This window comes from Tripterygium wilfordii, chromosome 20, assembly GCF_013401445.1.
Source record: "Tripterygium wilfordii isolate XIE 37 chromosome 20, ASM1340144v1, whole genome shotgun sequence".
Classification (NCBI taxonomy): Eukaryota; Viridiplantae; Streptophyta; class Magnoliopsida; order Celastrales; family Celastraceae; genus Tripterygium; species Tripterygium wilfordii.
In genome coordinates, this window is record NC_052251.1 from 414,229 (window position 1) to 441,702 (window position 27,474).

At 36.1% G+C, this 27,474-nt stretch overlaps 5 protein-coding genes across 7 annotated transcripts; 2 read left to right on the forward strand and 3 right to left on the reverse strand.

The window, feature by feature from the left end:
* Nucleotides 1-111: 111 nt before the first annotated feature.
* LOC119987098 (ferredoxin C 2, chloroplastic-like) lies at nucleotides 112-3,134 on the reverse strand. Of its 3 annotated transcripts, none has more exons than XM_038831843.1 (7): nucleotides 2,830-3,134; nucleotides 2,614-2,689; nucleotides 1,457-1,545; nucleotides 1,121-1,189; nucleotides 912-956; nucleotides 689-749; nucleotides 112-480 (listed from the first exon to the last, which is right to left on the reverse strand). In XM_038831843.1, the coding sequence occupies exons 1-6, from the start codon at nucleotides 3,085-3,087 to the stop codon at nucleotides 705-707; spliced, it is 582 nt and encodes a 193-aa protein (XP_038687771.1). In that variant the 5' UTR covers nucleotides 3,088-3,134; the 3' UTR covers nucleotides 112-480; nucleotides 689-704. The 3 variants fall into 3 exon arrangements, with proteins under 3 accessions (XP_038687771.1, XP_038687769.1, XP_038687772.1); XM_038831841.1 differs by having other exon boundaries at nucleotides 112-496; nucleotides 2,830-3,133; XM_038831844.1 differs by having other exon boundaries at nucleotides 112-496; nucleotides 2,626-2,689; nucleotides 2,830-3,129.
* A 733-nt stretch (nucleotides 3,135-3,867) lies between these two features.
* On the forward strand, nucleotides 3,868-4,329 carry LOC119986469 (late embryogenesis abundant protein 6). Its single transcript, XM_038831030.1, has 2 exons — nucleotides 3,868-3,954; nucleotides 4,051-4,329. Exons 1-2 carry the CDS (start codon nucleotides 3,868-3,870, stop codon nucleotides 4,291-4,293), a joined length of 330 nt encoding a protein of 109 aa, XP_038686958.1. The 3' UTR covers nucleotides 4,294-4,329.
* On the reverse strand, nucleotides 3,978-6,224 carry LOC119986467. Its single transcript, XM_038831029.1, has 2 exons — nucleotides 5,809-6,224; nucleotides 3,978-4,680 (listed from the first exon to the last, which is right to left on the reverse strand). The coding sequence occupies exons 1-2, from the start codon at nucleotides 6,040-6,042 to the stop codon at nucleotides 4,444-4,446; spliced, it is 471 nt and encodes a 156-aa protein (XP_038686957.1). The 5' UTR covers nucleotides 6,043-6,224; the 3' UTR covers nucleotides 3,978-4,443.
* Nucleotides 6,225-13,168: 6,944 nt separating this feature from the next.
* On the forward strand, nucleotides 13,169-18,203 carry LOC119986645 (beta-amyrin synthase-like). The gene is made up of 16 exons (XM_038831284.1): nucleotides 13,169-13,431; nucleotides 13,505-13,690; nucleotides 13,777-13,866; nucleotides 13,957-14,154; nucleotides 14,501-14,585; nucleotides 14,700-14,866; nucleotides 15,049-15,240; nucleotides 15,343-15,456; nucleotides 15,766-15,885; nucleotides 15,963-16,085; nucleotides 16,237-16,335; nucleotides 16,426-16,482; nucleotides 17,151-17,519; nucleotides 17,611-17,691; nucleotides 17,804-17,887; nucleotides 17,990-18,203. Exons 1-16 carry the CDS (start codon nucleotides 13,225-13,227, stop codon nucleotides 18,110-18,112), a joined length of 2,295 nt encoding a protein of 764 aa, XP_038687212.1. The 5' UTR covers nucleotides 13,169-13,224; the 3' UTR covers nucleotides 18,113-18,203.
* Nucleotides 18,204-22,297: 4,094 nt separating this feature from the next.
* LOC119986646 (beta-amyrin 6-beta-monooxygenase-like) lies at nucleotides 22,298-24,774 on the reverse strand. The gene is made up of 3 exons (XM_038831285.1): nucleotides 23,753-24,774; nucleotides 23,376-23,563; nucleotides 22,298-22,802 (listed from the first exon to the last, which is right to left on the reverse strand). The coding sequence occupies exons 1-3, from the start codon at nucleotides 24,729-24,731 to the stop codon at nucleotides 22,503-22,505; spliced, it is 1,467 nt and encodes a 488-aa protein (XP_038687213.1). The 5' UTR covers nucleotides 24,732-24,774; the 3' UTR covers nucleotides 22,298-22,502.
* Between the last annotated feature and the right edge of the window lie 2,700 nt (nucleotides 24,775-27,474).

Here is a 27,474-nt window from a genome sequence, read left to right on the forward strand (position 1 = left end):
TAGTGATAAAAAAGCAAGGTCATGTTAGAACGTCCCCATAAGTGACGAGCTACATCGGGACAAAGATTCCGACGAAAAGATAATACTAGATGGAAATAAATAGCATAAACGAATTCAAGTAGTGAAGTCTCATTGATTTTCTCATAAATTCATATAATCCATCCCAAACTTTCAAAATAAAGATGATTGTCCATTATGTGTTCGCAGCATAGACCTCATCCATGATGTCAATTGCATGCTAAAGGTCAGCATAACACAAGTCAAAACCAACAAGCTAACATTGAAACTAGTAGTTAACAACACATTGTTTTAACATTACAACCAAAAACAGATCAGACCATCCTTCTGGGTTCGAGATTAGATCCATTAACAAGCTCAAATCACATATGGCATTGTGGGGGGAGGAGTATCACCAAAGGAGCTCCTGCTATTCTCTTTATCTAGGCATTCTGGTATCGTCGGAGATCATAACAGCAGAACCTATCCAGTGAACATCCTTGCATTACCATAAAGTGTTGAATAAGTAATAATAATCATACACAGATGTTGCTCAAAAAAAAGAAATAAAGAAAAATCATACACAAAGGAGAAAATGGCAGGTGGGAAGATAAAATGGAAGGAAGCTAACAGAAATTGGAAAAAAAATTCCTATCCACAGGCTCTACTAGATAGTACAGTCCTCACTTACTAGATATTCGTTTCGTTTATTCATCACCCATGGCAAGCTCCAAGGCGTAGTCATCCCTTTCCTACAATAGCAAAATATTTAGGAGTTTAATAACTCTAAATTTGGCAAGTAATGTTAGTTGGCTTCATTTTTCCTAAGAAAGTTGTCAATTTTTTCTTTTCTTCACCATATGCATTAGGGTTCCTGCATGCTTTAAAAGTTACTTATAAATTTAAGAACTTACGATGGGCCCTCGTGCAAAATATCTTCCAAATTGAAGCCAATACACCTGGAAATGGCAGAAATTTCGAATTTCAATAACCCATATCATAGGGAGTTAAGTATCTATACAACAACTAGCAGTAGGGTTCTAGAGATGATTTTAATCAAGACAAAGTTATGTCACAGTCACATGCTCACAGCAAGAAAAGTCTTGAAATTTTGGAAGTTCACCTCATCCTCATCTTGTGTTTCAACTTCCAGATCCGATGATGGAAATCCAACACAAAGAAGTGCATACCCCTGCATTACAAACCAAATACACATAAATTTGCCAATTTGCCAATGACTGATAAGAGTTAAGAAAGGTCAAAACCTGCAAATTTAACATCAAGTAGAGCCAAATCACACATATGCACATTTCTATTGCAGGTATCTTGACAAAACGATATTGCAACAGCAGTACTAATTAACTTTCCAAAGTTGCTTTTATGCATGGTGTATGAATAAACAACACAAGTAGAGACTAACTTGCATCTAGAAAACTTCGTTGAGGCAAAAAATACATGCCTTTGATTTCAATTCAGCAGATATCCCTAGTGCTTCAGGCTGCCTAATTTGCCCAGATTTCACACGTACAGCACAGCTAGTACAACAACCTGTCAAGTGCCAAGTACAAAAGGTTAGACATACATCCATATACCAATATTAAAGCAAGGTTTACATTAGGATTTTTGCAGATTTCCACTGAGGTGGGACATAATCAAGAACCTATTTCACAGAACTGTTAAGACCAAGAAGGTTTTGGGATCAGGCTGAAATAAAGTTCATTGAGTTGAGTTGAAAAAAAAACCAGATGGCTTAATAAATGAACTTTAAGCTATCTTATAATGAACCGATCGACCAAAGTTAGTATCCCACAATCAAGTGACTCAATTAAAGTCTGCCTTTCCTTTTCTGCACAGGAAGTTGTGGATTTAGTTAATATTAGTCACCTGGTAACTCGGTCTAGATGGTGGGACCTAATGTGGATCAAATTATTTCAAAATTCAATATCTGAGTTGACTTGTAAAGCATCTATATGCCAAATGCATACAAACGGTTAATCATATACCTCGTGCAACAGCAATGATATCATTACTCTATAAGAATACCAGAACATGCTTGCCCAAGGAGAACGTGAAGGCAAGTGTTAATGAGGCTTATTACATTTATGATGTAGCACTAATTTTAGGGCACAAACATCCAAATCAATAATAGATTACTGACAAAGATGGAACGTCGCATCGTGATCCTTTGAAGAACTGTTAATTAAAATGTTCTTTAATCACATTTTCTATCCAGACCTTTTTCAATTACAGCTTTATGGCCTCTAGATTACCTATTCAGCAGAACTTCAACTAGCGGATAAACCCCAATACGGGGGTCCGCTATCTACAACTAAATTAACAGCCAGCTTGTTCATAGAGTGGTTTTTGGCCTAATTAGTTCATTAACAATCAGAATTGGCACCCCAAGTAAAAACCATTAGCCATAGAAGCTGTTCTGTATCCCAAAAGGACCAATCTTTAGGAAAGCAAACAAATCATCTTGTATTAATAGCCTTATAAAGTCTAGCACTATAATCACATTCGAAGTTCAAGTATCGCTAGACATCTACGCGCTAGGAATGAAATGGAAACAATCAACACTTTTAAACATCAATTATGTATGAAGATAGACCATACAGAACAATATACCGTGCCTGCAAGCGAAGGGAAGTGTGACATTTTGAGATTCAGCAGTATGCAATATATACTGATCCTGCATTTGAAAACACGAAACTATTAAAATACGGAATTTGATAACTAAACCAAAACAGCATACATTCTCTCCCCATTTTCAGTTGCTTGTTCGTCGTTTCAATTTATTCGAAAATTGGCAGAACCCATTAATTGAACTACCTCAGGAACAAGGAACTCGTGGACGACACCTCGTTGTCGGTCGTGAACAGTGACTTTGTGCGTCGGAACAGAAGCTGGAGAGTAATAGTTACCGGACGTGCCCCTGGCTCCAACCGGTGTTTGGAGCTCTGAAGAAGTTGTTTGACGGTAGCATCTGAGCTTAGTATGGGCTTCTGATGTAAAAGAAGAACGCGTCCGGTGAAAACCCGGTTTCCGGTGGAGCGAAATGCAGGAATTGCATGGAAGGAGAATGTCCATGTTTGTTCGCCTCTCTGTGACTGTCTGTTTCTTGGCAAGTAATGGATAACGGGGAGGAGATTGTGATTAAGAACGATAGGTCGTAGAGAATTTACAGTATGGACTCCCTATTGACCGTCGGATTGTGACATAATTACTCTTTGATCCACTTTTGGGTCATCCTCCATGTTTATGATAAGTAAATTGAATTTGGTTCTAATCGATAATCAAGAAGGTGAAAATGCAATTTTTGATCACTAAAAGAGTTGTCAATTCCCATCTTAATCATTTAATTTTCACATGTTCTAACTCGGAAACCGAAAATTAAAAAATTGTTTCAATATATGCAATTTTAGAATTGCAATTTCAGAATTAAAAGTTGAAAGTTACTTCAATATATATACACAAACAAATTTCTCCTTGTTTAAATATATTTCTTATATTAATTTTTATACTATATGAACAATTTAATTGTCTAAGTGTGCATATTAAAATAATTTTTAAGTTTGAATTCTCAAATTAATACGTTTGCACATTTGGTCACCAAGTTGAAGCTATTGAACTCTTTCGGTGACCAAAAGTTAAATTACTCTGTACGGACAAATTTTTCTAGGTACAACGTGGCAGCATATATAGTGAAGTGCAACTGCATGAATGACACATGGCATTCTTGCTGGCATGCTCCTATATACATCTTTTCATATCGCAACCAGTCTTCTTCACCGTATAAAAATGGCTTACACACAAATCAACTAGTATTTTTGGCAGAGGTGTTGAATTTCATATCTTTTGAGGAGAGACATGCAGTCTGCAATGGAGAAGCTGAGCAACATAGCTAGGGTAGCCAAGGCAAAAGTGACCATTTGCAAGGCCAAAGTTGAAGAACAGGTTCCTCCTCCTCCTCCTCCTCCTCTTCCTCTAATAAAGCTTTTAACCATGAACATATAAAAGAATACTGAGTTATTTAAGAGGCACAAATTACAGGCAGAGAAAGCTACTGCGAGGACAATAGAACAGAGAGAACTAGCACACGAGCGTAGAAAAGCCAAGGAGGCTCGAGCACAAATGAAGCTACACCAGGCCAAAGCAAGGCATGCTGAGAAGAAACTGAGCAGAAGAGCACATCAGTATAATCAGCCAGTGGCCCCAACCGCAGCACCGGCAGCTGCAGCCACTGTTCCCACTTATCCAGCAGGAGGGCACCTTCCAGGGCATGTACTGAAGTAGCTAGTAGTAGTGATACATGGTCTGACAAATTTTAAGTTTATTTCTGTTCTATGAAATATAAGTAGACACAATACACTCATGTGAAGAGCTTTAATGAAAAACAAACCACAAACCAGCTTTACGTCCACAAATTTTATTGTGAAGGGACCTTTAGACCCACTGCAATCTGCCTTGGTGCTCAATGCATTGTTGAATTTTCCCATCAACAGACAGTACCTGGTTCTTTACTTTAATTGGTTTGGTTCTGTACTTCAATTCAAACCTAGGATGAGGTTTATGCTGTTCATCTACATTGGGTGTTGTCTCTGGTAAAACTTCATCAAGGAACTCATCTGCCACATCTCCATCATCATCTATTCTTAGACGCTTTGCATACCATCTAAGACCCTGAAGCCAGAAAAGTAAACAGAAAAACTTTCATCAACTTCGAAGTCAGCAATTGACCAAATCACAACACAAATAGCAAACAAGGCATCGCATGAAGCTTTATGGAGTTAAAAAGGACAATCAAATCCATGAGACTCTGAATTAATGAAGAAAACTGAACCCTTGAGAAGGACGAGGAAGAGAGGAAGTGTGGACATGCCATCTCTTATAGTTATTGACTATTGATGTCTCCCCAATTTCCATCCAGGGCAAGAGACCTTCCCTAAAATCACAGGCAGCTTTCTAATGGGATATGCCACCAAATTACAACTCACCTTTAATGAGTAGTAAACAGCAACTTTTCAACCTAGCAATTGCACTCTCCATATAAGTTCTTCCCAGTGCCCCTTGAATAAATTTCTTTCACAATCAGAATAAGGTCACTTCTCCATTAATTAATTCAGATGTCAATGCTTCCTCGTTCACAAGCTAGACTCTTTCAGCATCACTGGCCATCTTGATAGGTTTCTTTTCTTCCATTTCTTTTCTATTTCAATCATAATGTCCCTCCCTCCCGCCCCCACTCTCTCCCTCCCCATAACCATGCATACTCGGGTGTCGCAGATGATGATATGTAAAATATGTTTTTCCAATTGCTTCACTTTTATCTCTTTCTAAAAGGCATAATCTTTCCATGTTATTTTGAAAAATTCTAAAGGAAGTTCAACAGCAACCCAAAGCAAAAGAACTAAACACCTAGTCAAATCTTCATCACTGTCATTCGTTCAGACTGCCTCCATATCAGGTATTTCTGGAGTGAATAAGCAGCTGTGTAACTCTCTGATTCCTTACAAACTCAACCATAATTTTCTTGTGATGTATAATGTATTGAACGTCCACAAGTTATGTTCAGGCCATGGAAATACTAGGGAAGACTTCACAAGGTTACAGTAGCTAAAATCCAAACGTTCAACTAAAGCCTTGAATGAGTACTAAATTTAATACCAAATTTACTTCGTAATAATCACAACAATAATTCTCCGCTATTTTAGATCCTGTAATTAATCAAGAGACTGTACCAAGAAATCATTAAAAATTCTATCAAATTAGCCACCAAATTGAAATAAAAAGAGAGAGAGAGAGAGGAACCTGGACGCCACCGTCGCCGGAGGTAGAGGGAAGCAGAAGTGGGGCTAATTGGGGGCGGTCAACAGCGACTTGAACCTTGACGCCGAAGCCCTTGCGTGGAAGCCCAGTTTCATGGAAATCGCGCGGAAGATGAGCATGGGAATCGTTATCGGTATCTTCGTCTTGATCTTTCACGTCGTGGGCATCGTCTTTAGCAAACCCTAGAAACCCAGCGATCCTCCTCAACAATCGCATCCCCAAAACCCAAAATCAGAATCAATCAAATGAAATATCAATTAATATGTGGGTTTAAGAGAGCTGTTGCGAATTGACGGGGAGACGATGCTGCGGCGTAGTTTTTTGCCCTCGTTGTCTCTGTCGCGCATTCGCTATTTCTGATCTTTTCGTCCGGTTGAAGGTTTGGTACCCATTTTTAAATTACCATGCTTAACGCTGTGACGTCTTTCTTGGTTCAAAAGAAATTTATGGATAACTATTGTTTTTAACCTTTTATTTATTTTTTTTAAAAAAAGGATAATTGGGTTTTTTTTTTTTTAAAGAGTGAATACTCTATAATTAATTAAGTCGAATATGAAGCTTTAACTTTCACTGCTTCTAAATTAGCTTGGATAAAAAAATTATTATGCAATCTTCAGCGGCCTATCCCTTACAAATCTACTATTTATTGTGATAATCAAGGTGTTGTAGCTCTCATTTTGAATCCTGCGCTACATTCCCATATGAAACATATTGTTGTAGATCTTCATTTTGTGCGTGCTTTTGTCAATAATGACACTAATGGTTTACAAAATCTCCACCAATGACCAATTGTCTGATATATACACTTACTAAATCTCTCTCTTGACCACGTTTTATCACCCTTCGTGACAAGATTGGAGTGCTAGAAATTCTCCTTCTTGAGGGAGAATAACAAAGGTGATATATATCAATATCAAGTTTATCTCAAGCTCCCCCGTCATTTCAGAGCCCACTTGTCATCAAGATTAAGTGAAACCCATCGGAGACCCCAAAGAAAGTGTTGACTTTTTCGTAAGTGATAAGGTGTTAATGTTAATACAAAGGGTTATTTGGATCTTACAAATGAAAAGATTCATCCCAGCCAACTCGGCAACCCTTGAATACTCATGTTCAACTCTACCTTTCTTTGTTGAAAATTAGTTTTTATCATTTCTCTGATTTGATTATAAAATAGACATACACTAACACAACCAAACCAACCATATCAATTATTTTCATGCAACAATAATTTGTGATTGAATTAATATTATAGAGGGTGAATACGGATTGGAAGACCATCTGCGCCCGGGGTGACTGCCAAGCCATATTTTCTCTTCTCGTCTGGAATCAAAGTCTGCCATTTGAATTTTAACACCAGATTATGCATGAAAGTAAGCATCCATAATCGACCAATCTCTCTCCCTGGGCATATATGTGGACGTGCCCCAAATGGAAGATAACTGTAGGGACTAGGCCCATCTCCTTCAAATCTGAATGGCTCAAACTTCTCTGGATCTTCAAAATACTTTGGATTTTGCAGTGTTGAATGGGGAGTCCAATATGTCTAAAATAAAAAAAATATATGTATGTTACAAATATATAATATAATCTGTGTAAATAACATGTGTGTGTATTGATATGGATTTAATTGCAAGCGCACAAATCGCACAAGTAATATAAAGATGAGTAAATTATCGTTTCCACTAGGGATGTGTTGGCAAAAGAAATCAATGTCAAACAAGCTACAATTATGTAAATTGGAGAAAATGATTAGCGATTGGTTTTTGATTTTTACTAAACTAATTAAAAAGAACAAAAACAAATCAAACACAAATATGAAATCAAGGATGAAAAGCACTAGGGTACTTAACTTCACCTCACCTATCCAATTCAATTCCCTTGATTCCTTAATCCCTAATTCATCTCTCAATAATGACAATCGATTTCCCAACCTATTCAATGTTCTATTCCTAGATACATCAAACGTATTTTCAATATAAATCCCTGTTATTCCTAACAATCGGATTAATATATCAAAAACCCATTACGAACTATGGAAATCATTTAGCGATTGCATAAGTCACAAACCTATATTCCTATGGTTCATGCATCCTATGTCATCTATGGCTTGAGGCAAACCCTAGATATCTCCTTCCGGTCTCAATCTAGGCAGCAAATCAATTGAATGATGGCCAAACACTCAAAAGCATTAATCACACCCATAGACAATCAAGAGAGAAAGAGAAATCAAGAAATAAGGAAATCAAGTTTATTGAATCTTCAAGGTTTGGTTACATTAAGACCCTAGTAGGAAATCTAGCCACTCATGGAAGCAAAATACATCATTAAACAAAGGAAATCAACCATAGAAACTAGGATAGAAAAGGAGAGAGGAAACCCCCTTGTAGATCCTCTTCTTCTCCAAGCTCCAAGGTGGCCTCCAAGCTCTCCAATGGAGGTAGCACGAAATCCAGCTCCCCAGCCTCCAAGCTCTCCTCCAAAACCCTATCTTATGCCCTTTTATACTTCTCCAAACTCTTATGTCGTTTCCAAAACAAGTTGGGGTCGTTTTGGCTTAGAAACACGTGAATTTGGGTCTTTTCCGCGAAACTGCGCAGTGCTGTGAATAGTACTCCTCCGATCGATCGGGAATAGTCCGATCGATCGGAAATACAATCTGTCTCAATGATATTTTTAGGTGTTTTGGCAGGTCCGATCGATCGGGAATATGGCCGATCGATCGGAAATTAGTCCTGGGCTCCAAGTCTTCATTTTACACTCTTTTCCTCCCTTTCTTGCCTTGACACCTACAATATGCAAATATAGCTTTCTTAGGCAATATTAACTCTTAATCAACTCAAAATGCAATGAACTTATGTGTAAAGGATGCACAAATGTATGTATATATTTGACACATCATGTATATATATATATACCTTCCATCCTTTAGGGATGGTGAAACTTTCATATTTCAAGTCAGTGTTAACCACCCTATAACCTCCTTGAGATGGTGATGCTAGTCTCATGGACTCACGTGCCACACACCATGAATACTTCATATTCTGTATATCATTCCAGCTCAGGAGTTCTCCAGGACCCATGGAGTTCGCAATCTCCATTTGGTCTGTCAATCCAAATTATCGATCCACACACACATATATATGCACACGAAAGTGATAAGGATGCCAATATTTTTTGTTTCGGGTATCTTAAATGCTGAGATGGACGCATATGATCCATGTGAAATTGTGAGTCCACATGATTTATGTGAAATTGTGTGCATCTATATATCTTAGCATTTGTGTTTTATATATTGAAACCAAAAGTTATATGCTGTATTTTGACCAATTTTAGTGGGCCCAATAGATTTTCTTTTAATTTTAGATATTCGTATATGAGAAATTATTCGGTTATTGCCACATCAGCATATGACACAGCGTGACTGTCAAGGTTATTAAAATCGAGATCTAATATAAGATCGATGAAAGATCGACAAAATAAAATCGTAAAACATTGATTTTATATATGATTATTATTTCTAGATAAATAATTAACACAAGATAATCTTCTTTAGACAATAAAAAATTAAATATGAATATTATTTATTTATGGACATGTTAATATGACACAAAACTTTAATTTTCTAAAACCTCCAAAGAACTACGAAAAGCAAGACACAAAACCCTAAATCACAATAATTATGTTGCAAGTCGCAGTTTATATTTTATACTTTCCTAGTATTTTAAAATTAATTTTAGTTGATAAATGATTTTATTTTCCTATCCAATAGAGTACGTACGTGTTTACTATTTTGAATCCATCCAGATCATTTTATTGATTTAAGATCGTACGATTTAGATCGCGATCTTGATAACCATGGTGACTACTCATGCCTATGTACTCATATTCGGATTGAGATCTCAATTCCTCATTTCCAACACAAAATATGTTTTATGGACGGTTATATAGGCCCAATAGGCTTACATATTTTTGGTGGAGGCCCAGAAGAGCCCCAAACACGGGCTTTTGGCTTGACCCATCTCAACCTTTTTTTTTAATTTTTTTTGGGGAATTTTGTCTACACATCACAAAAACACTATCTTTACATCACTTTTTAATTTTTTTTATAGTTTACATAAATATTATTGTATAGAATAACATATTAACCCTTAATCTTTTAAATCACTAATTAAAAAAAAACAATATTAATCTTTTAATTTTTTTTAGCATTCCTGTGAATCCTGTCCAAATAACAGTACTAAAATGTTTTCCAATAACATTCTGCTAGCTTGAGACCTGCGACTACTCCACTTTTACAAGTCCTTATCTCCAAAACAAATATATTTTGCAGGACAAAGGAACTGTATAACTGGAAGTAAATAATGGGGGAAAAGAATTACCTTTGTAGAAGCTGTATTAGAGTTTCGGTGAAGTAACGTGGACGATTCTTTGCGTGGAAAACTCAACCCTCTATTTGTTTTCATAATTAAACCCAATTTTACGTACAAATCTACCTATGTATAATATTCATGTACCCAACAATGAATTTAAAAAGACAAAGGGCTAGTTTGGTAGAGTATTTACAAAGTAACAGATATGCTAACAGAAATAGTGGTAGCAGAAATGCTGGACAATTTTAGTAGCAGAAATGCTGATTGAATGCTGAGTAGGTGTTTGATTGTACTTTTGCTATTAACATTTGTGTTGTGCAGCATTTTGTGATAAATTACGTGCAGGGATATTATGCATATTTGTTGTATATGTTGTATCCAAACAAACAATTTAATTATTAAAAATATAATGACTTTTAAATTAATTAAAGATAATAATAAATTATAAGTTACTTAATTATCAATTTATTTGAATTTAATTTATTTATTATTTCATTTATTTAATGAGAAGGATTTTAATAACACCAACCTATATTTGGTTAATTATGTGGTAAATTACGTACAAGGATAATTATGTGGTAAATCGTTGTTGATGAGAGAGCAGCTTGTTCGATCGGGCCAAGAAGAGATAAGTGAAAGAGGAAGAGGAGAGAGTGGGGGTATTACGGATAGTTCAATATTTAGATAAGGACAATATGAGACTATTTTGGAAAATGCTAGTAAAATGGTCTCTCAAGGTAGCATTTGAAAATGACAATAAAATGCTAGAGAAATTGTGTTGGAATTGCTGCAACAAAATTGTTGTTTGGGAAGCACAAAGCATTTATACTAGAAACAAGTAGAAATGCTAGCAAAAATGTCATACCAAACGGGGCGAATATGTGAATAAACTTAATAATAGAATTTCTAATATTTTACACATCAAGGGTAAATTGATATTTTCATTATAATTTTGTGTGTAGATTTATAATTTTTTGACGTAAACTTATCATATTTAAAAAGTGATGTAAAGATAGTATTTTCCATTTTTCCCCAAACATTATGGCCACTTCTGTGAAATCGCAAAACTCTCGTGAATGCAAACACCTGGTGACAGTAGCCCCTCAGAAGATTTTTCATAGCTTCTTTTCTTTTCTTTTCTTTTTTAAATCCACTTGCCTCTTCACCAAAAATCAATGTTAAACTGGGCACCGGACGCTTGACGGGTATGATTCTGAAACCGATATTTAAAACAGCATTAAATAAGGTATAGACAGACACAGTCATTGAGAAGACTGGATGGATTGTCCTCTTCTCTTCCAGTACGTGCTACCCTTGTCATTGAAAATAAAGTTATGGCCCTCCCTTCACTTTAGCTGTCTCAGTGACACAGAGAAGGGCCATGTCGTATTGTCAATCAATTCTTTAAACGTTTTCTTGCCTTGCTCAGATTCCTAGAGGCATGAGAAAAATGTGCAAATTTTCTAGCTCTTTCTCGATTGGAAATATGCATGAAATATCTCCTTCTAAAATGAGAACAAATAATCGTAGGCGAGCAAAATGTAACATAAAGACATGTTTTATAAATTGATGGGAAAAAGCAGAGGTAAGACACTAAAAGATATATATATCAATTACTGAGATTGCAAGGGAACATCTTTGAGTGATGAAGTGAATGATAGTTACCATTATCTTTCAGTGACTTAATCGTACCTTTTCATATTATTGACACTCGTATATCATAATCTAATAATACAAGAGCGTAACCACTAACACTCCAAGGATGGCTAACCCCTTTAAAAAAAATTAATACTAAACTATATGTAAAAACTTGCTTTTATTAGCACATTCTCTTACATGTCCCCCCGTAGTCCAATGGATCTATGGATGATTTGGGCTCTTAAGTAAATATGTCAAGAAATATGTCGGCCAAAAATAATATCAGTGTTAGGAAGAATTTTTTGCTACAATTTTTTTGTTTTAAAAAATAATTATGAAACCAAAATCTCGTCCATTCTTCGTCATCTCTTCGATCCCTTCCTTCTTCTTCATCGTAGTCCGCTTGTGTATTGTCCATGTAGTTGTTGCGCTGTCCCCAAACTAACTCTCACCATTTATTCGCCTTCCAATTAGATCCCGATTCCGCCCTTGCTCGAATATATTCGTGTAGCATGAGAAACCAAAAATCTCTATGTTGGATTTTGTGGTCATAAAATTCCATCCATATTTCAACGTACAACATCCTGAATTAAATTTCATCCCTATTTCAACAACATTAATAAAAGCTAAATAAATATTGCTACTTAGTAGATTCTTTTCACATTATTCCAATCATATTCATATATATATATATATATATATACACACACATACATACCAACTACGTACTGAGATTGAAAACGAGTGACTAATTAAGTGAATGATAGCTAATCTAATAATACATGGGCGTGACCCCCCACACCCGAGGGCAGCTGGACCCCCTTAAAGATTATACTAAATTATATATAAAAATTTTCTTTTACTATTACGTCCTCTTACATGCCCCCTTAGTCCAATGGATTTATGGATGATTTGGGCTTTTAAGTAAATATGTCAAGAAGCATATATGTCTGGCCAAAAATAATATGGGTGTTAGGAAGATTTTTTTGCTACAATTTTTCAATTTAAAAAATAATAAAAGCAAAATTTCATCCATTCTTCATCTTCTCTTCAACCATTTCCTTTTTCTCCGTCATAACCCGCTTGTGTATTGTCCATACAGTTGTCGCGCAGCCCCCAGACTCTCATCACTTATTCGTCCCCCGTGATTAGATCCTGGGTCCGCCCATGCTCTAATATATTAGTGTAGCATGAGAAACAAATATTATGTATGCTGTATTTTGTGGTCATTAATTTTCATGCATCCATATTCCAACGTACAACCTCTAATATTTTAGAGAAACATTCATATTAATATATATGTGAGTCTCCTTGAGTAGCTAGAGATAATTATCATCAACACCAAATACATAAATATATAGCTTCATTATTTGTGTGAGGAAATCAAAGAATGTGGAGGCTAAAGATTGGTGATGAGGGTGGGAAAGAACACCATCACTTGTTCAGCACCAACAACTTTGTGGGTAGGCAGATATGGGTTTATGACCCTGAAGCAGGCACTCTTGCTGAGAGAGCCGAGGTCGAAGCTGCTCGCGACAACTTCTATAGAAACCGGTACCATGTCAAGCCCAACAGCGATCTCCTCTGGCGAATGCAGGTAACTTATAAATATTCAGACTGTTAGCTCAGTTGGTTATATCTCTAGGCTTACCGTTTGTTTGCTGAATTAGTTTGTAAGGGAAAAGGATTTCAAGCAAACGACGCCGCCGGTGAAGGTTGAGGATGGTGAAGAAATCACACATGAAAAGGCCACAGCTGCGTTGAGAAGGTCTGTAAGATTCTTCGGAGCCTTGCAGGCAAGTGATGGACATTGGCCTGCAGAGAATGCTGGTCCACTGTTCTTCCTTCCTCCCTTGGTCAGTCTTCTTTTTCTTCTTGTTCTTGTTCTTCTTCTTTTAAAATAAAAATAAAAATAAAATATTTTTCTGGGTATTTTTTGTAGGTAATGTGTATGTACATTACAGGACATCTTGAGGAAGTATTTCCTGGAGAATATCGCAAAGAAATTCTTCGCTATATATATAACCATCAGGTATATATACATAATTGATTATATTGTAATAATTAAAGAAAAATGAGAATTATTATTATTTTAATGGTTTTGGGTATTATGTATGTATAGAATGAAGATGGTGGATGGGGATTTCACATAGAAGGTCCAAGCATAATGTTTTGTACAGCTTTAAGCTATATCTGTATGCGTGTGCTCGGAGAAGGATCGGACGGTGGTCGGAACAATTCTTGTGCTAGAGCACGAAAATGGATTCGCGATCGCGGTGGTGTAACCTACATACCCTCCTGGGGAAAAACTTGGCTTTCGGTATGTATGTATAAAATATTATGCGGGTGAAAATTACGATTACGATTAAATCAGCGTTTAATCACGAAAACAAATAGTGGAATCTACCTGACATAGAGAAAATAGCCTCAAGTTTTCATTAATTTCTTCAAAGCAAAAGATAAGGACCACTATGAGCGGGATACAACCCTAATGAAATGACAACACAAAAATACAAAATTACGAAAATATTCCTAAAAGGACCATTTGCGGTAAAATTTCACTCAATTCTAACAATATGACTTTTCAATCATACCAGTCAGTTTACTTGTAATAAGTTGCCGCTAGTCCTACATCCATATACGATCTACTGATTTGTTGCTTGCAGATATTTGGATTGTATGATTGGTCTGGAAGCAACCCGATGCCCCCGGAGTTTTGGATGATTCCATCCTTTTTGCCTATTCATCCAGGTTTGATTGATCGACACTTAATTAATTTATTATGCTTCACTCAGTACTTTTTTTTAAAAAAATTTCATGGGATTTCAAAAAATCATTATGATTTTGCTTTGGACGGCAATGCAGCAAACATGTGGTGCTATTGTAGGATGGTTTATATGCCAATGTCATATCTATACGGAAAGAGATTTGTTGGTCCAATTACACCTCTCATTCTACAACTTAGAGAGGAACTCCACACTCAACCCTACACTCAAATCAACTGGAGAGAAGTTCGTCATTTGTGTGCAAAGGTCGATATTTGATTAATCTGTAAACAACTCTCGTGCACAAGTTACCCTCAATTAAATACGTGTAGATATTGTTTTCAGGAATTGAAACTGTAACTTTTACGTTGCATCCGTGCAACTCTACGAGCTGGAATGTCAATTTAGTTATGTAAATTAAAATTTTACTAATGTTGTTGCATGTACAGGAAGATTTGTACTATCCACGTCCTCTGATACAAGATTTGACTTGGGATAGTCTCTATTTATTTACTGAGCCTTTTCTGACACGTTGGCCCCTCAACAAGTTAGTCAGAAAGCAAGCTCTTCAACTAGCAATGAAGCACATTCACTATGAAGATGAGAACAGTCGATATATCACTATAGGCTGTGTACAGAAGGTAATTAATTAGTTAATTATGCATTACATTATAATATATATATATATATATATATATACACACACACACACACACACATGACTTGGCATGAATTTTGTGAAGGTACTATGTATGCTTGCTTGTTGGGTTGAGGATCCAAATGGAGACTATTTTAACAAGCATCTTGCCCGGATAGCAGACTACTTATGGGTTGCTGAAGATGGGATGAAAATGCAGGTTACTTTCAAATTCATTATATAGTATTTGTAAGGGCCCGCCCCTGCATCAGTAACACTTTATCCGTTTTGGGCATATTCATATTGGGCCGTACGGTTTTATCTTCTTAGGCTCAGCAGCAACTCAAATGAGTTTGAGCCGAAGAAAAAAATTTGTTACTAATTTGGAAATTTGACTTACTATATGTTGTATAAATCGCGTGAAAAAATTAGGATTTAGGGTTTAGCATAATGAAATTCGAATTCTCTTCATAACCCATATCCTTGTTTTGGTTTTATTAGAATGTTGACTAGCTGCATGTACATGCAGAGTTTTGGAAGTCAAGAGTGGGATGCTGGTTTTGCAATTCAAGCTTTGATTGCAAGTAATCTCACCGATGAAATTGGACCTGTTCTTGCAAGAGGACATGACTTTATCAAGAAATCCCAGGTTAATTTCATTAGTTTTTAATTAATTCTCTGTTTAATTTTGTTAATTTGGACAATTAATTAACACTGTATATATAGGTGAAGGACAATCCATCTGGTGACTTCAAGAGCATGTTAAGACATATTTCTAAAGGATCTTGGACTTTCTCTGACCAAGACCATGGATGGCAAGTCTCTGATTGCACTGCTGAGGGTTTGATGGTAATATAATTAATTAGTTTTAATTTTTTCATAAGCACTTGAAACCAAAGACCATCCTTTGTTTAATTTACCAGTCAGTTATCCGGTGGATAGCTAGGTGAATTCCATGTTACCAAAGAAAATAACTTTCAAGCTTTCTTTTGTTTTACAGTGTTGTCTGCTTCTCTCAGAGATGCCACCAGATATTGTTGGGGAGAAAATGGAACCTGAAAGATTATACAATTCTGTTGAAGTACTGCTTTCTCTTCAGGTAAGGTTGACCATATATATATATATATATATATATAACACATACATTAACAGTAATAGTGATTCTCTTTTATTGTAATTTTCACTGTAGAGTAAAACTGGAGGTGTAGCAGCTTGGGAGCCTGCTCTTGCTCAAGAATGGTTGGAAGTAAGTACCTCAAATTTGTTACTAACAAAAGTTCAATGCCGTTCTCAAGACTATAATCTCACATCAGTCTGGTCTAGTATAACTTAGTTGAAGTAAAGCCCAGATCTTCGCACATTTACAAGTCGTTTTTTGGGCCTAAGTATCATTGACAATGACCCATGATGAACAAAATCTTGCGGGTCCAATGTATTCACAGTAATCCGATAAATCCAAAAAGAACAATATTATTGGTGTGTTTGGGTTGAGAATCTCAACATAGTGTCGGAACATAGTTTCGATCCAATTGGACGTGACTCCTATTCTATTTGTTAACAAGTTTGACATAAATCAGTCTACAAGTGCGATGATCGAATTGAATGTCAAAACTATAATCCCACATCACTCTAGCATAACCCGAGTGGCTTATAAGCAAAAACCACACCCTCTCACATTTACAATGTGTTTCCCGGGCCTACGTATCATTGGGGCGACCCTTAAGAACAAAGTTTTGCGAGTCTGAAAACACGGGCCTATGTATCATTGGCGCTACCCTTAAGAACAAAGCTTTGCGGGTTCGATTATCCACAGTGATATGGTAAACCCAAAGAGTACAATATTACGTTGGTGTGCTGTTAAATTATCTCTTATTTGTTAACTTACATCATCTGTTTTTTATCACAATTATGCAGCTGTTGAATCCAACAGAGTTTTTTGAAGACGTTGTCATTGAGCGCGAATTTCCCGAGTGTACTGGATCGGCCATCCAGGCGTTGGTTTTGTTCGGGAAATTATATCCCGAACACAAAAGTAAAGAGATCAAAGAATTCATAGCAAATGCAGTACGATTCCTCGAGAAAACACAATTGCCTGATGGTTCCTGGTACGGGAATTGGGGCATTTGCTTCACCTATGGCACATGGTTTGTGCTCCGAGGTCTTGCAGCTGCTGGCAAGACTTACAACAACTGTATTACTGTGCGTAAAGCCGTTAATTTTCTTCTTCAAACACAGAGAGAAGATGGAGGTTGGGGAGAGAGCTATCGTTCATGTCCGGAGAAGGTATATAATCGAGCTTAAACCATTACGTTCTAGTCAAAAATTTATAGTACATTGTGTAAAATAGTCATTGTTCTGTATTTTTGTGATGTAGAGATATATTCCTCTCGAGGGAGATCGATCGAATTTAGTGCAGACAGCTTGGGCTGTGATGGGTTTAATCAATGCTGGTCAGGTTAGTGAATTTGGGTTGATAAACAACCTTTGCTGTCCGATGAATATGTTGATCTGGGAAATTCTCGGTTATCAAAACAACTGAAGTTTTATCATTTCTGTGCAATGTATAGGCTCAAAGAGACCCAGCTCCGATTCATCGTGCTGCAAAACTAATCATCAATTCTCAATTGGACGATGGTGATTTTCCTCAGCAGGTAATAGCGTATAGCCGCTCGTCCGTGGCTTTGATTTCCTTTGTAGGCTAGAGTAGGTTTATCTGCAAAGTTTATGACCATGATTTTGTAACATACTTGCAGGAAATCACTGGTGCATTCCAAAAGAACTGCATGTTACATTATGCAGCATATAGGAATTATTTCCCACTGTGGGCATTGGCAGAGTATCGGAATCGAGTCCTCTTAACTTCCAAAAGCTTGTAAATTATGTTTTCCAACATCCCAAGTTTGATCTTATATGGTGAACTGGTTCTTGCTGGAGGAGTTGAAACTTGAAGAAGAATCATATACAAAACTTGCTGGGGGAATTTGTCGGTGCAGGTGTTTGGCTTTCCTGTTGTTATTTCAGAATACTTTCTGCACTTTTGGAGCTTAAAATACGAGAAAGAATAAACTGTTTTGGTCTCTTCTTACCTCTATTTTTTATGTTGAACTCTGCATATGCTAGTGTGGAGATGCTGCAATCCACACAGGCAAAAGAGCAAACATTTAGGGTGCAATACAATGGGTAACCTAATTATGATAGGGATCCCAACAGTTGGTTGGTATCCCAGTTATCCTGGGTTGTGAATCAAGGTAATCCCCCTCCTATGATTCCCCCTCACTTAACTCTCTCTTCAGTAACTCTACTCTACTATTCATTTTACAATCCAAGCAAAGCCTAAATGATTATGGAGGAATTGTACTTGTTTAATTGAAATGTGGGATACTCTCCCATTTAGCTTAAGCTTAATGCCTTTAGTGGAGAAAAAAGGACATTGACATAAAAATATATACATGACTTGCGTTATGTGTTTCAGTCCTTCACAAATCCAAACTTTACAATCTCTAATTACACCAATTCAACTTTACACGACTAATGTGTCTCAATTATTTTCGAAAACATCATTTTTTTTTTGAGAAAAGAAGGATTCGTTAATCAAACGAAGAGTTACAACATTCCCTTCTAACAAAGGAATTAACATGAGGCGGACATTCCTCCAGCCATATAGAGCACCCAATGAACCGCTTAGGCTTAGCCATTCGTGCAAGAGAATGAGCCACAGCATTATCAGTGCGATGAACATGTTGACAAAGAATAACATCCAGTCTATCCATAAAAGATTTAGCTTCCCTTACAAGAGGTCTCATTCTAGACTCTAAATAGTCATCGGTTTCCAAGGCTTGCACCACATCATTAACTAATTAAGACAATTAGACAAAATATTAATCCAACTAATTACCCTAAGAATTAAAAACTTGAATAGATAAAATATATGCTCATATTTATACAATCAGACGTAAACACTCCCATAAGAAATAGTTAATTTGAGCAATGCATGCAGAATAAAAATTGACTAATGTAGCTCGATTATCTCTAAGACCAATAAAAAAAGGACATTTGTTTATATATGATGACTCTTTATTATTTTTAATAACACACATAATTGAAAACCAATAAAAAAATCATGAATCAATTATTCACAATCAAGGTGGTGCGAGCCTCATTGACCCACTCACATGCCACAAACACCATGAGTACTTTCATTCTCTGTATATCATCTCAATTTAGCAAATTCTTCTTGAAATTCCAGCCCAAACACATCAACATATTGTGTTTTTTTGGATTTATTTATTCACTATGAATACATCATGCCGCAAGACTTTATTTTTCATGAATCGTTGCTAATAGTACTTAGGCTCATAAGACGTATTGTGCGCTAATGTATGAGGGTTTGAACTTTTCATTAATTATAAGTCATTATGTTGGGTTATAGTTATACCAGACCAATGTGGGATTATAGTCTTGACACTTCCTCGCAATTCTGGGCTGAGTTATGACAAATCATGCCAACAAGTGGAGTAGAGGCCACGTCAAATTGGATCAGGACTTTACTCTGATACCATGTTGAAATTTTCATCCAAACACACTAACAATATTGTCCACTTTGGGTTTATAGATTCAATATGGATACATCAGGCCCGCAAAGTTTTGTTCTTCATGGACCGTCGCCAATGGTACTTAAATCCATAAAACAAGTTGTTAATCTGAGAGGGTCTGAATTTTGCTTATACGTCATTCGGCTGAGCTTTACCAGACTGACGACGTGGGATTATAGTCTTGACAACTCTTTTGGTTATTTTGGATTTGCAATCTCCATTTGTTCTGCCTACATTTTTCAGTTAATCTAACATTAACTTGTGTATTTTTTGTGCGTTTCAGCAAGCCAAAAACTTCTATCTTAAAATTAACTAATAATTGTACCTTAAAATTCAAGAAAAGTTAAGTAAATTCTATCACAAATTTAGTAAAAAAGTATTATTTTTATTTTCTATATACATCAATTTATATATTAATAACGAGTATGAGATTCAAACTCGTGACCTCTTCACCAACTGACTTTTTTCCCCTTAACCCATTTAGCTTAATGATAACGATGAGTGTTAAAGATATGGCCTAAGAATTATGGATGTTAATAAATGTGAAGTGAACGAACGTATGATTCATGATAGAAATGAATGGAGAAAATACATATATGTGATAGATTTTTGATGATTTTCTCACAGACTCATGTAATCGACCCCAAACTTCTAGAATAAAGGCTCGGATCATGATGAAGAAGAATAAATGGGAAGTGAATGTTGGGCAATACGTGGTTGATATGGTGCAAGGTATGTATGACATATGGTATGTGGTTTTAATTACAAATCACAAATTGAATGGGTGTGCATTGGTTGTTGACCAAGCCATTAAATGCTAAAAAGACAAAAACTTCACTTGCTTTGAAGATTTGCAAAGCATGGTGATTCAAACTTGTGACCTCTTCACCAACTAACTCTTTTCCCCCTAACCCATTTGGCTAAATGATAATCATGACCGGGCAATTGGTTGATAATTGTGTGAGGCGAGAATGAGATGAGAAGGAGATGAGTGCGAGGTGAGTGTAAGATGAGTATGGGGTGAATATGATCATGTTTGGTATAAAATAAAGAGTGAACATGAGTGCGAGAATATTAATAGTACAATTTCCATATTACCCTTTTTCTTTTTTAGAAAATAAAATAATATTTTATAACAAGGATAAATAAGTCTTTTACACATCAAAACTCATTCTCCTTTGTGGAGAATAGCTATTCTCATCATTTTGGTGATCTTGGCTATTCTCCATAAGGGAGAATAAAAGGTAGAATGAGTTTGGAATTCTACCCTCCAAAACTTAACCAAACAAGAGAATATTTAATGTAACGACCCATCCCACACACCCACCCCGCAGTAATGGGCTGTGCGTACAAGCCGGGCCCATGGGCCGCTACCCCCAACCCATCACCTCCTCGCAAGGCAGGCAGGTTGTTGCTAGGTTTCGAACCCTCCACCTAGCCTTTAACATAGTGCCTTTGGCAACCTATGTCACCAACTAAGCCGCTTAGTCCCCTTAACATTTAATCTCACCCTCATTCCCCTTAAAATACCAACCAAATGTCCCATGAGTGTTAAAGATATGACCTGAGAATTATGGATGTTAATAAATGTGAAGCGAATGTTGGGCCATATGTGTTTGATAGGGTACAAGACATATATATGGTTTTAATTACAAATCACAAATCACAAATTGAATGGGTGTGCATTGGTTGTTGACCAAGCCATAAAATGCTAACAAGACATCAACTTCACTTGCTTTGAAGATTTGCAAAGCATGGTGATTATGATAGCACCAAAGTGTTCAATGTCCATTTCTCATTATGAGAAGTTGTTGGCAAGTTTAGTATTTTCTTTTTATTATGGTCATGTATATGAAGAAGTGGTGACGTGAAACTCTTTTTGAAAATGATAAACATCCCAGCAATTGGTATCCCTGTTATTCCAACAGCTAAGTTGCACACACGGGATCCAAGTGAATTGTGAGCTCTACATATGTCTCACATGATACACATAAGATCTCGTGCATACAACTCAATAATTGGGATAACTAGGATACCAATTTATGGGATTCCTCTTTTTGGTATAAAGTATAAGAGCTAAGCTTTAAGAGAGACCAATAAGGTTTTTCTAAGAGACCGAAAGAGTTTGTGTATTAGGGTTTAAGTTTTGAGTGTTGTTTTTTCTCCTTTGTGTACGATATATATTTGTATAGTGAAATCTTATTTTCTTAACCGTCGTCTTCGTCCATAGATCGGTAGGGGTAGACGATATTGCAGAACCACGATAAATCTTTGTGTTTATTTTTTGTGAGTTGTGATTTCTCTATTTGTTAGCCACTCGAAATTTCAATTATTCACACTTTCGTGCAAAAGAAGAACATTGAGAAAAAGAATGAACTGTTTTCGCATATAAAGCGACACAAAATGATGTGATGGAAAATGCATTGACAAACTTGCATATCTTCATCTAGTAGTATTTATCCACTCCCATAAGAAACTAATTTTATAATTCAATCCTTCAAATCTTATATAGTCTTTAAAAGAAAAATATTTGACAATCTTACATATATAACCAACAAACTATGCACATCGGTACACACAGCAACTCTGGACTTATATATATATATATATTTGATGACTCTTCTTATTTTTGATAACACATAAACGGCACACACAATTGACAAGAAATCATGAATCAATTATTGTGAGGCTGTATTTGTATTGGAAGACCATTTACTGGGATAGTTGCCACAGTACAAACACTCTTCTCATCTGGAATCATATTCTGCCATTTGAATCTTGTCACCACATTGTGCATGAACGTAAGAATGCCTAGTCGAGCATACTCTTTGCCTTGGCACATATGAGGACCTGCCCCAAATGGTATAAATGTGTATGGTGCAGGTCCATCTCCTTCAAATCTAGATGGGTCAAACTTCTCTGGATCTTTGAAATACTTTGGGTTCTTGTGTGTTGAATGTACCGTCCAATAGGCCTAGAAACAAAAAGTAGATTAATTACAATATTAGAGTTTACCTATAGCGATAATCTGTGTTGGAAATCCAAGCCTAAACACGTTAAAGATATTGTCCTCTCTTTGCCACGGCCCGCAAGGATTTTTCCTTCATAAGCCATCGCCATGGGTTCTTATGCCCTCAAAACACATCTTTGTGTTAGAGGTGCTAGGTATTTATTTATATACCACTTGATTTGGTTATGCCCATCCAATGTGGAATATTAGTCTTGACAGTGTCCAGCACTTGTGGGTTAGGTTATGCCACACCCAACAAGTGGACAGGTAGAGATCCATGTCCAAATAGACAGATTCTTTGCTCTAATATCATGTTGGAAATCCAAGTCTAAACGCATCAAGCATATTGTCCGCTCAGGGCTATGAGCCCGCACGGATTTGTTATTCGTGGGCCGTCGTCATTGGTTCTTGACCCAGAAAATGCGTCCCATTATAGAGGTGCTATGCCTTTACTTATATATAACTCGATTGAGTTATGTAAATTCGACGTGATGTATTAGTCTTGACAATTTGCCTAACATTATATAGCATGCATACCTTCCATCCTTTAGGAATAGTAAAACCTTGATATGTGAAGTCAGCTATGGCCTCTCTGAAGTTTCCCTGAGCAGGTGGTGCAAGCCTCATTGACTCACATGCAACACACCATGAATACTTCATCCTTTGAATATCATCCAAATTCAACACTTCTTCAGGTCGTTTTGAATTTGCAATCTCCATTTGTTCTGTTAATCGAATGAAACACCATGCATATTAATTATGTCAAAACAATGAAATATAATTGTGGCAAAGCAATAATGAGTGATCTTTTTTTTACGATGGAATCCACCGAAAGCACAACCCACTGCGCAAAGAGGTTCAAACGGATAATTTAACCATAACGCTTTTCTTTTTTGTTAAGAATGAATGATTACCTTTCAGGACTTTGTTGTAGACGTGAGGATTTTCTCCAAGGTATTTGAGGATGGACGTTATGGCACTAGTTATTGTATCATGGCTAACAAAGAGCAAAGCCACAAGGCAAGTAGATATCTCTTCATCTCTGAACATAGCCTTTCCATTCTCATCCGCCATAAGCAGAATTCGAGTCAAGACATCGGGCGATGAAGCGTCTTTACCTTCAAATAACTCTAATTTCCTCTTCTTGATTATGGAAAATAGATTCTCATGTATGATTTTGCTCGCTTTCAGAGCTCGTCGATATGGTGTGCCGGGGAAATTAATTGGAATCGACAACATGCCCTCTACTAGTTCAGTGAAAGGCTCCTCGATCCCAATCAAATCCTCCGGTTCTTCGACTCGAAAAAACAATCGACAAGCCAAAGCAAGTGTGAGTTTTTTTATTGATGGAAGAGCCTTCACTTGTTTGTAAGGTGACCAATTAGTCTCCAAGTGTTTTCTTGCCATAGAATCCATTATTGGTACGTATTGATGGAGTGCATTGGTTCTGAGGAATTCAGGAATCATGCGACCGAGCTTCTTCGCAACTTCTCCAAAATCGACAGCATTCGTACCGGTATTGCTCATGGCTTTCGCCAGGGAATGTGGAAACCATAATTTGAGATACTTGTTGGCGCTGGACAAGAAGAATTTGTTCCCCGTGTCGCCGCAGAAGACGATGACATCTTGTCCTAGCAACGACGTTTTGAAAACATCTAGCATGTATTTTTTGCTTCTTTCATTGATGAACTTTTCGGGCTCGCCACGCTTCCCTGCCATTGAGAACTCCAATGTTTCGCCAAGAATCGGCCATCCTTTCTTGCCTGGAGGGAGATTATTAGGTTGGGTTGGTTTTTGTTTGTAGATGAAGATGAAGATGAACCAGAGAATAGAAGAAAAGATGAAGATTGTGAGGTGGAGGAGATAGGGAGAGAGTAGATCCATAGCTAACATGAATTATTAAGGATAAAAGGGTGATTATTAGAAGAAGAAGTAAGCATATAAGCACTAATACTGACTCAGTACATATATATAGAATTTGAGGAATGATTGTTTAATTCGTTAATTAATTAAGGAGTGCAAAATATGTTGAAAATTCATTGCCAAACTGGTATCACAATTATCTCAGCTGTTGAGTTGTACACGCATGATTTTGTGTGGATCATGTGAGAGATATGGAGTCCACGAATTTATTTGGATCTTATGCACCCAACTCAACTATTGGGATAACTGAGATACCAACTACTGTGATCTTTATCGTTTTTGCAAAGATATTGTCTACATCGGTCCACTAGGCCGTACGGATTTGTTTTTCATGAATTGTTGTCATTAATTCTTAGACTCAGAAAACACGTCACTTATGTGACTGAAAGGTACTAAGATTTTACTTATATACAACATGATTTTCTTTATCATTATTCCGATGTGAGATATATTCTTCGACAAAATAAATAAGCTAGTTGCTAGCGGTAGAGGTGTGAAAGTTGGTACCGCAATCAAGTCATAGTCGGTTGTGAAAGATTAATGAGTGGAGATGTATCAAAGTCTACGGTTCAAGGTTACCTAGAGATCTATCTCATATGCGTTGACTATATATGTATAGGACAAGTCATGAAAATTCGTATTCATAAGTACTTGAGGAAATAGATTAGACAGACATTATATGAATTAACGTTGAGTTATGTCGTGGGGTGAGTTATATAATTTGGTCTCGAATGATTTATTCTTCGGCTCGATTGATTATCATTGTATTGTAATGATAATTGTATTCATATTACATGCATGACAATGTTTTAGTTTTAACTTTTTAATTTTTTAATAATCACGTTACCAAATACTTGACATATATGTCATAACATTTGTAATCACAATATATACTTGTCATAATTTGGTATTCTGATTACGGATAATTTGATTCTTGAAACCAAGTGAACTCTCATTAATCCAATTCGAGCTTGATTAGGCAGGCAGGCACACAAGTATGGATCACATCACTTCACTTACAAGAAGTCGACTTATCAACATGTGTATTGCCTTTGCCTTTGTTTAGTAGTGCTTTTTTGCTAGCTATTTCCACATAGGGTTGATTTTTTTTGTGATGTCGGCTAGCGGGTCTTAATGCGCATTGGACCTCGGCCCATGATTTACTATTTTGAGAAACTTCCGTGCGTGCAGGCCTGTCAGCCTATGGTTTACGCTTAATTAGTTGTCCGAATGATATGTTAGACTAAGTGGTTATTCAGTTATATAATAAAAAAAAGAAGAAGAAGGTTTTCGGACTAGGCTTTGAGTGTTGTTTCTCTCTATTTATGTATACTATATTTTGTATAATGAAATCTTTTTTTAACCTTTTTTGCTCATAGATGTAGGCGACATTGTCGAACAACTTTAAATCTTTGTGTCTATTTTTAGTGAGTTTTCATTTATCTATTTGTTAGCCACTCTGAATCTTAATTATTCATGCACGACAATGAGTATTATTAATAACATTTCGTGGAAAAGAAGTATTTTGACAAAAAGAATGATGTGTTTTCGAGAATAAAGCGACCCCAAATGATATTGAGGTTTCCATTGACAAACTTGCGTAACTTTCGCCAACTTGCATATCTTCCTAAACTAGTTTAGGAAGATATGCAAGTTGGATAGTGATTTGACAAGAATTCTTATCAACATCCAATTCCACAAAAGGTTTGTGATGCTGGCTATTAATTAACTGTGTGAGACATGTTTTTGACTTTTGTTTGAGAGATATTATTCTTCGAGAAATGTGACCATTTATCAAATTTTGACCATTTATATATATACATATATATAACCATTTAATATATATATGGTCAATAAGTCATATATATATAATATATATATATAACCCGATGATCAAAACATAACTTAATTAATGATTGATCACTATCAAAAAACCTCATGACTACACGTGAACCACCCCAACTTCGATTGGCTTGATTAATTGAACTTATCATGTTCAATTAATTATGTTTTAATTAGTTGAGTATATGTGTCAAACAATTAGCTTTCAAAAATGACATATATATATATATATATATATATATCAAATAGTTTAATTAATTTAATAAATATAATAATTTAAAATAGTGTGGGTCTTATTTATAGTACTTATATTTTTGAAAGTTTAATAAAAATTATATTCTAATTCGGTGTGCTAGCAAGTAAACCGTTGGTTGAATAACAATCACATTACATATAAGAGATCACCCACCCATTAGGTCGTGGGTTACAATCGTACCCCCTCCCCAAATCCTTGTTTCAAAAAATAATAATAATAATAATAAATAATTTAAAATTTGAAAAATAAAGAAAGAAATAGTCAACAAATTCTGATAGTATTAAAAATTGCATTTTAATTAAGTTAGGATCATTTCTATTTACATAACAAGTAACATAGATTAGGTGGTTGGTCATCTCATTTTTGTTATATAATTGAAACTCCGCTAATACACTATAGTAAATTAATGTAGGGAAGCATGATGTCACACTCAAGAACGAAATTTCATTGACGACTTCGATCGATCGATCGCTTCTTCGTATCTTGGCCTTGGTTGATGAGGAGATGAGGGATTCTCGTGGAATATGAAAGGAAGAAAAGTGGGATTTTTTTTATGAGTATGTTTACGTGTATGTCCAATGTGTACAAAGTATTCCAAGAGTGAGTTGATAGTAG

What these genes read in the sequence shown, in the direction of transcription:
- LOC119986645 (XM_038831284.1), top strand. Translation starts at nt 13,225, where the DNA reads ATGTGGAGGCTAAAGATTGGTGATGAGGGTGGGAAAGAACACCATCAC. An exon ending in GCTATATATATAACCATCAG is followed by an intron (nt 13,867 to 13,956) that starts GTATATATACAT and finishes ATGTATGTATAG; the next exon opens with AATGAAGATGGTGGATGGGG. An exon ending in AAGATGGGATGAAAATGCAG is followed by an intron (nt 15,457 to 15,765) that starts GTTACTTTCAAA and finishes ATGTACATGCAG; the next exon opens with AGTTTTGGAAGTCAAGAGTG.
- LOC119987098 (XM_038831843.1), bottom strand. Translation starts at nt 3,087, where the DNA reads ATGGACATTCTCCTTCCATGCAATTCCTGCATTTCGCTCCACCGGAAA. An exon ending in ACGAGTTCCTTGTTCCTGAG is followed by an intron (nt 2,690 to 2,829) that starts GTAGTTCAATTA and finishes TTTCAAATGCAG; the next exon opens with GATCAGTATATATTGCATAC. An exon ending in CAGGCACGGTATATTGTTCT is followed by an intron (nt 1,546 to 2,613) that starts GTATGGTCTATC and finishes GGCACTTGACAG; the next exon opens with GTTGTTGTACTAGCTGTGCT.
- LOC119986646 (XM_038831285.1), bottom strand. Translation starts at nt 24,731, where the DNA reads ATGTTAGCTATGGATCTACTCTCTCCCTATCTCCTCCACCTCACAATC. An exon ending in CTACAACAAAGTCCTGAAAG is followed by an intron (nt 23,564 to 23,752) that starts GTAATCATTCAT and finishes TTCGATTAACAG; the next exon opens with AACAAATGGAGATTGCAAAT. An exon ending in CTATTCCTAAAGGATGGAAG is followed by an intron (nt 22,803 to 23,375) that starts GTATGCATGCTA and finishes TTTTGTTTCTAG; the next exon opens with GCCTATTGGACGGTACATTC.
- LOC119986469 (XM_038831030.1), top strand. Translation starts at nt 3,868, where the DNA reads ATGCAGTCTGCAATGGAGAAGCTGAGCAACATAGCTAGGGTAGCCAAG. An exon ending in AGGCCAAAGTTGAAGAACAG is followed by an intron (nt 3,955 to 4,050) that starts GTTCCTCCTCCT and finishes CACAAATTACAG; the next exon opens with GCAGAGAAAGCTACTGCGAG.
- LOC119986467 (XM_038831029.1), bottom strand. Translation starts at nt 6,042, where the DNA reads ATGCGATTGTTGAGGAGGATCGCTGGGTTTCTAGGGTTTGCTAAAGAC. An exon ending in CCGGCGACGGTGGCGTCCAG is followed by an intron (nt 4,681 to 5,808) that starts GTTCCTCTCTCT and finishes TTCTGGCTTCAG; the next exon opens with GGTCTTAGATGGTATGCAAA.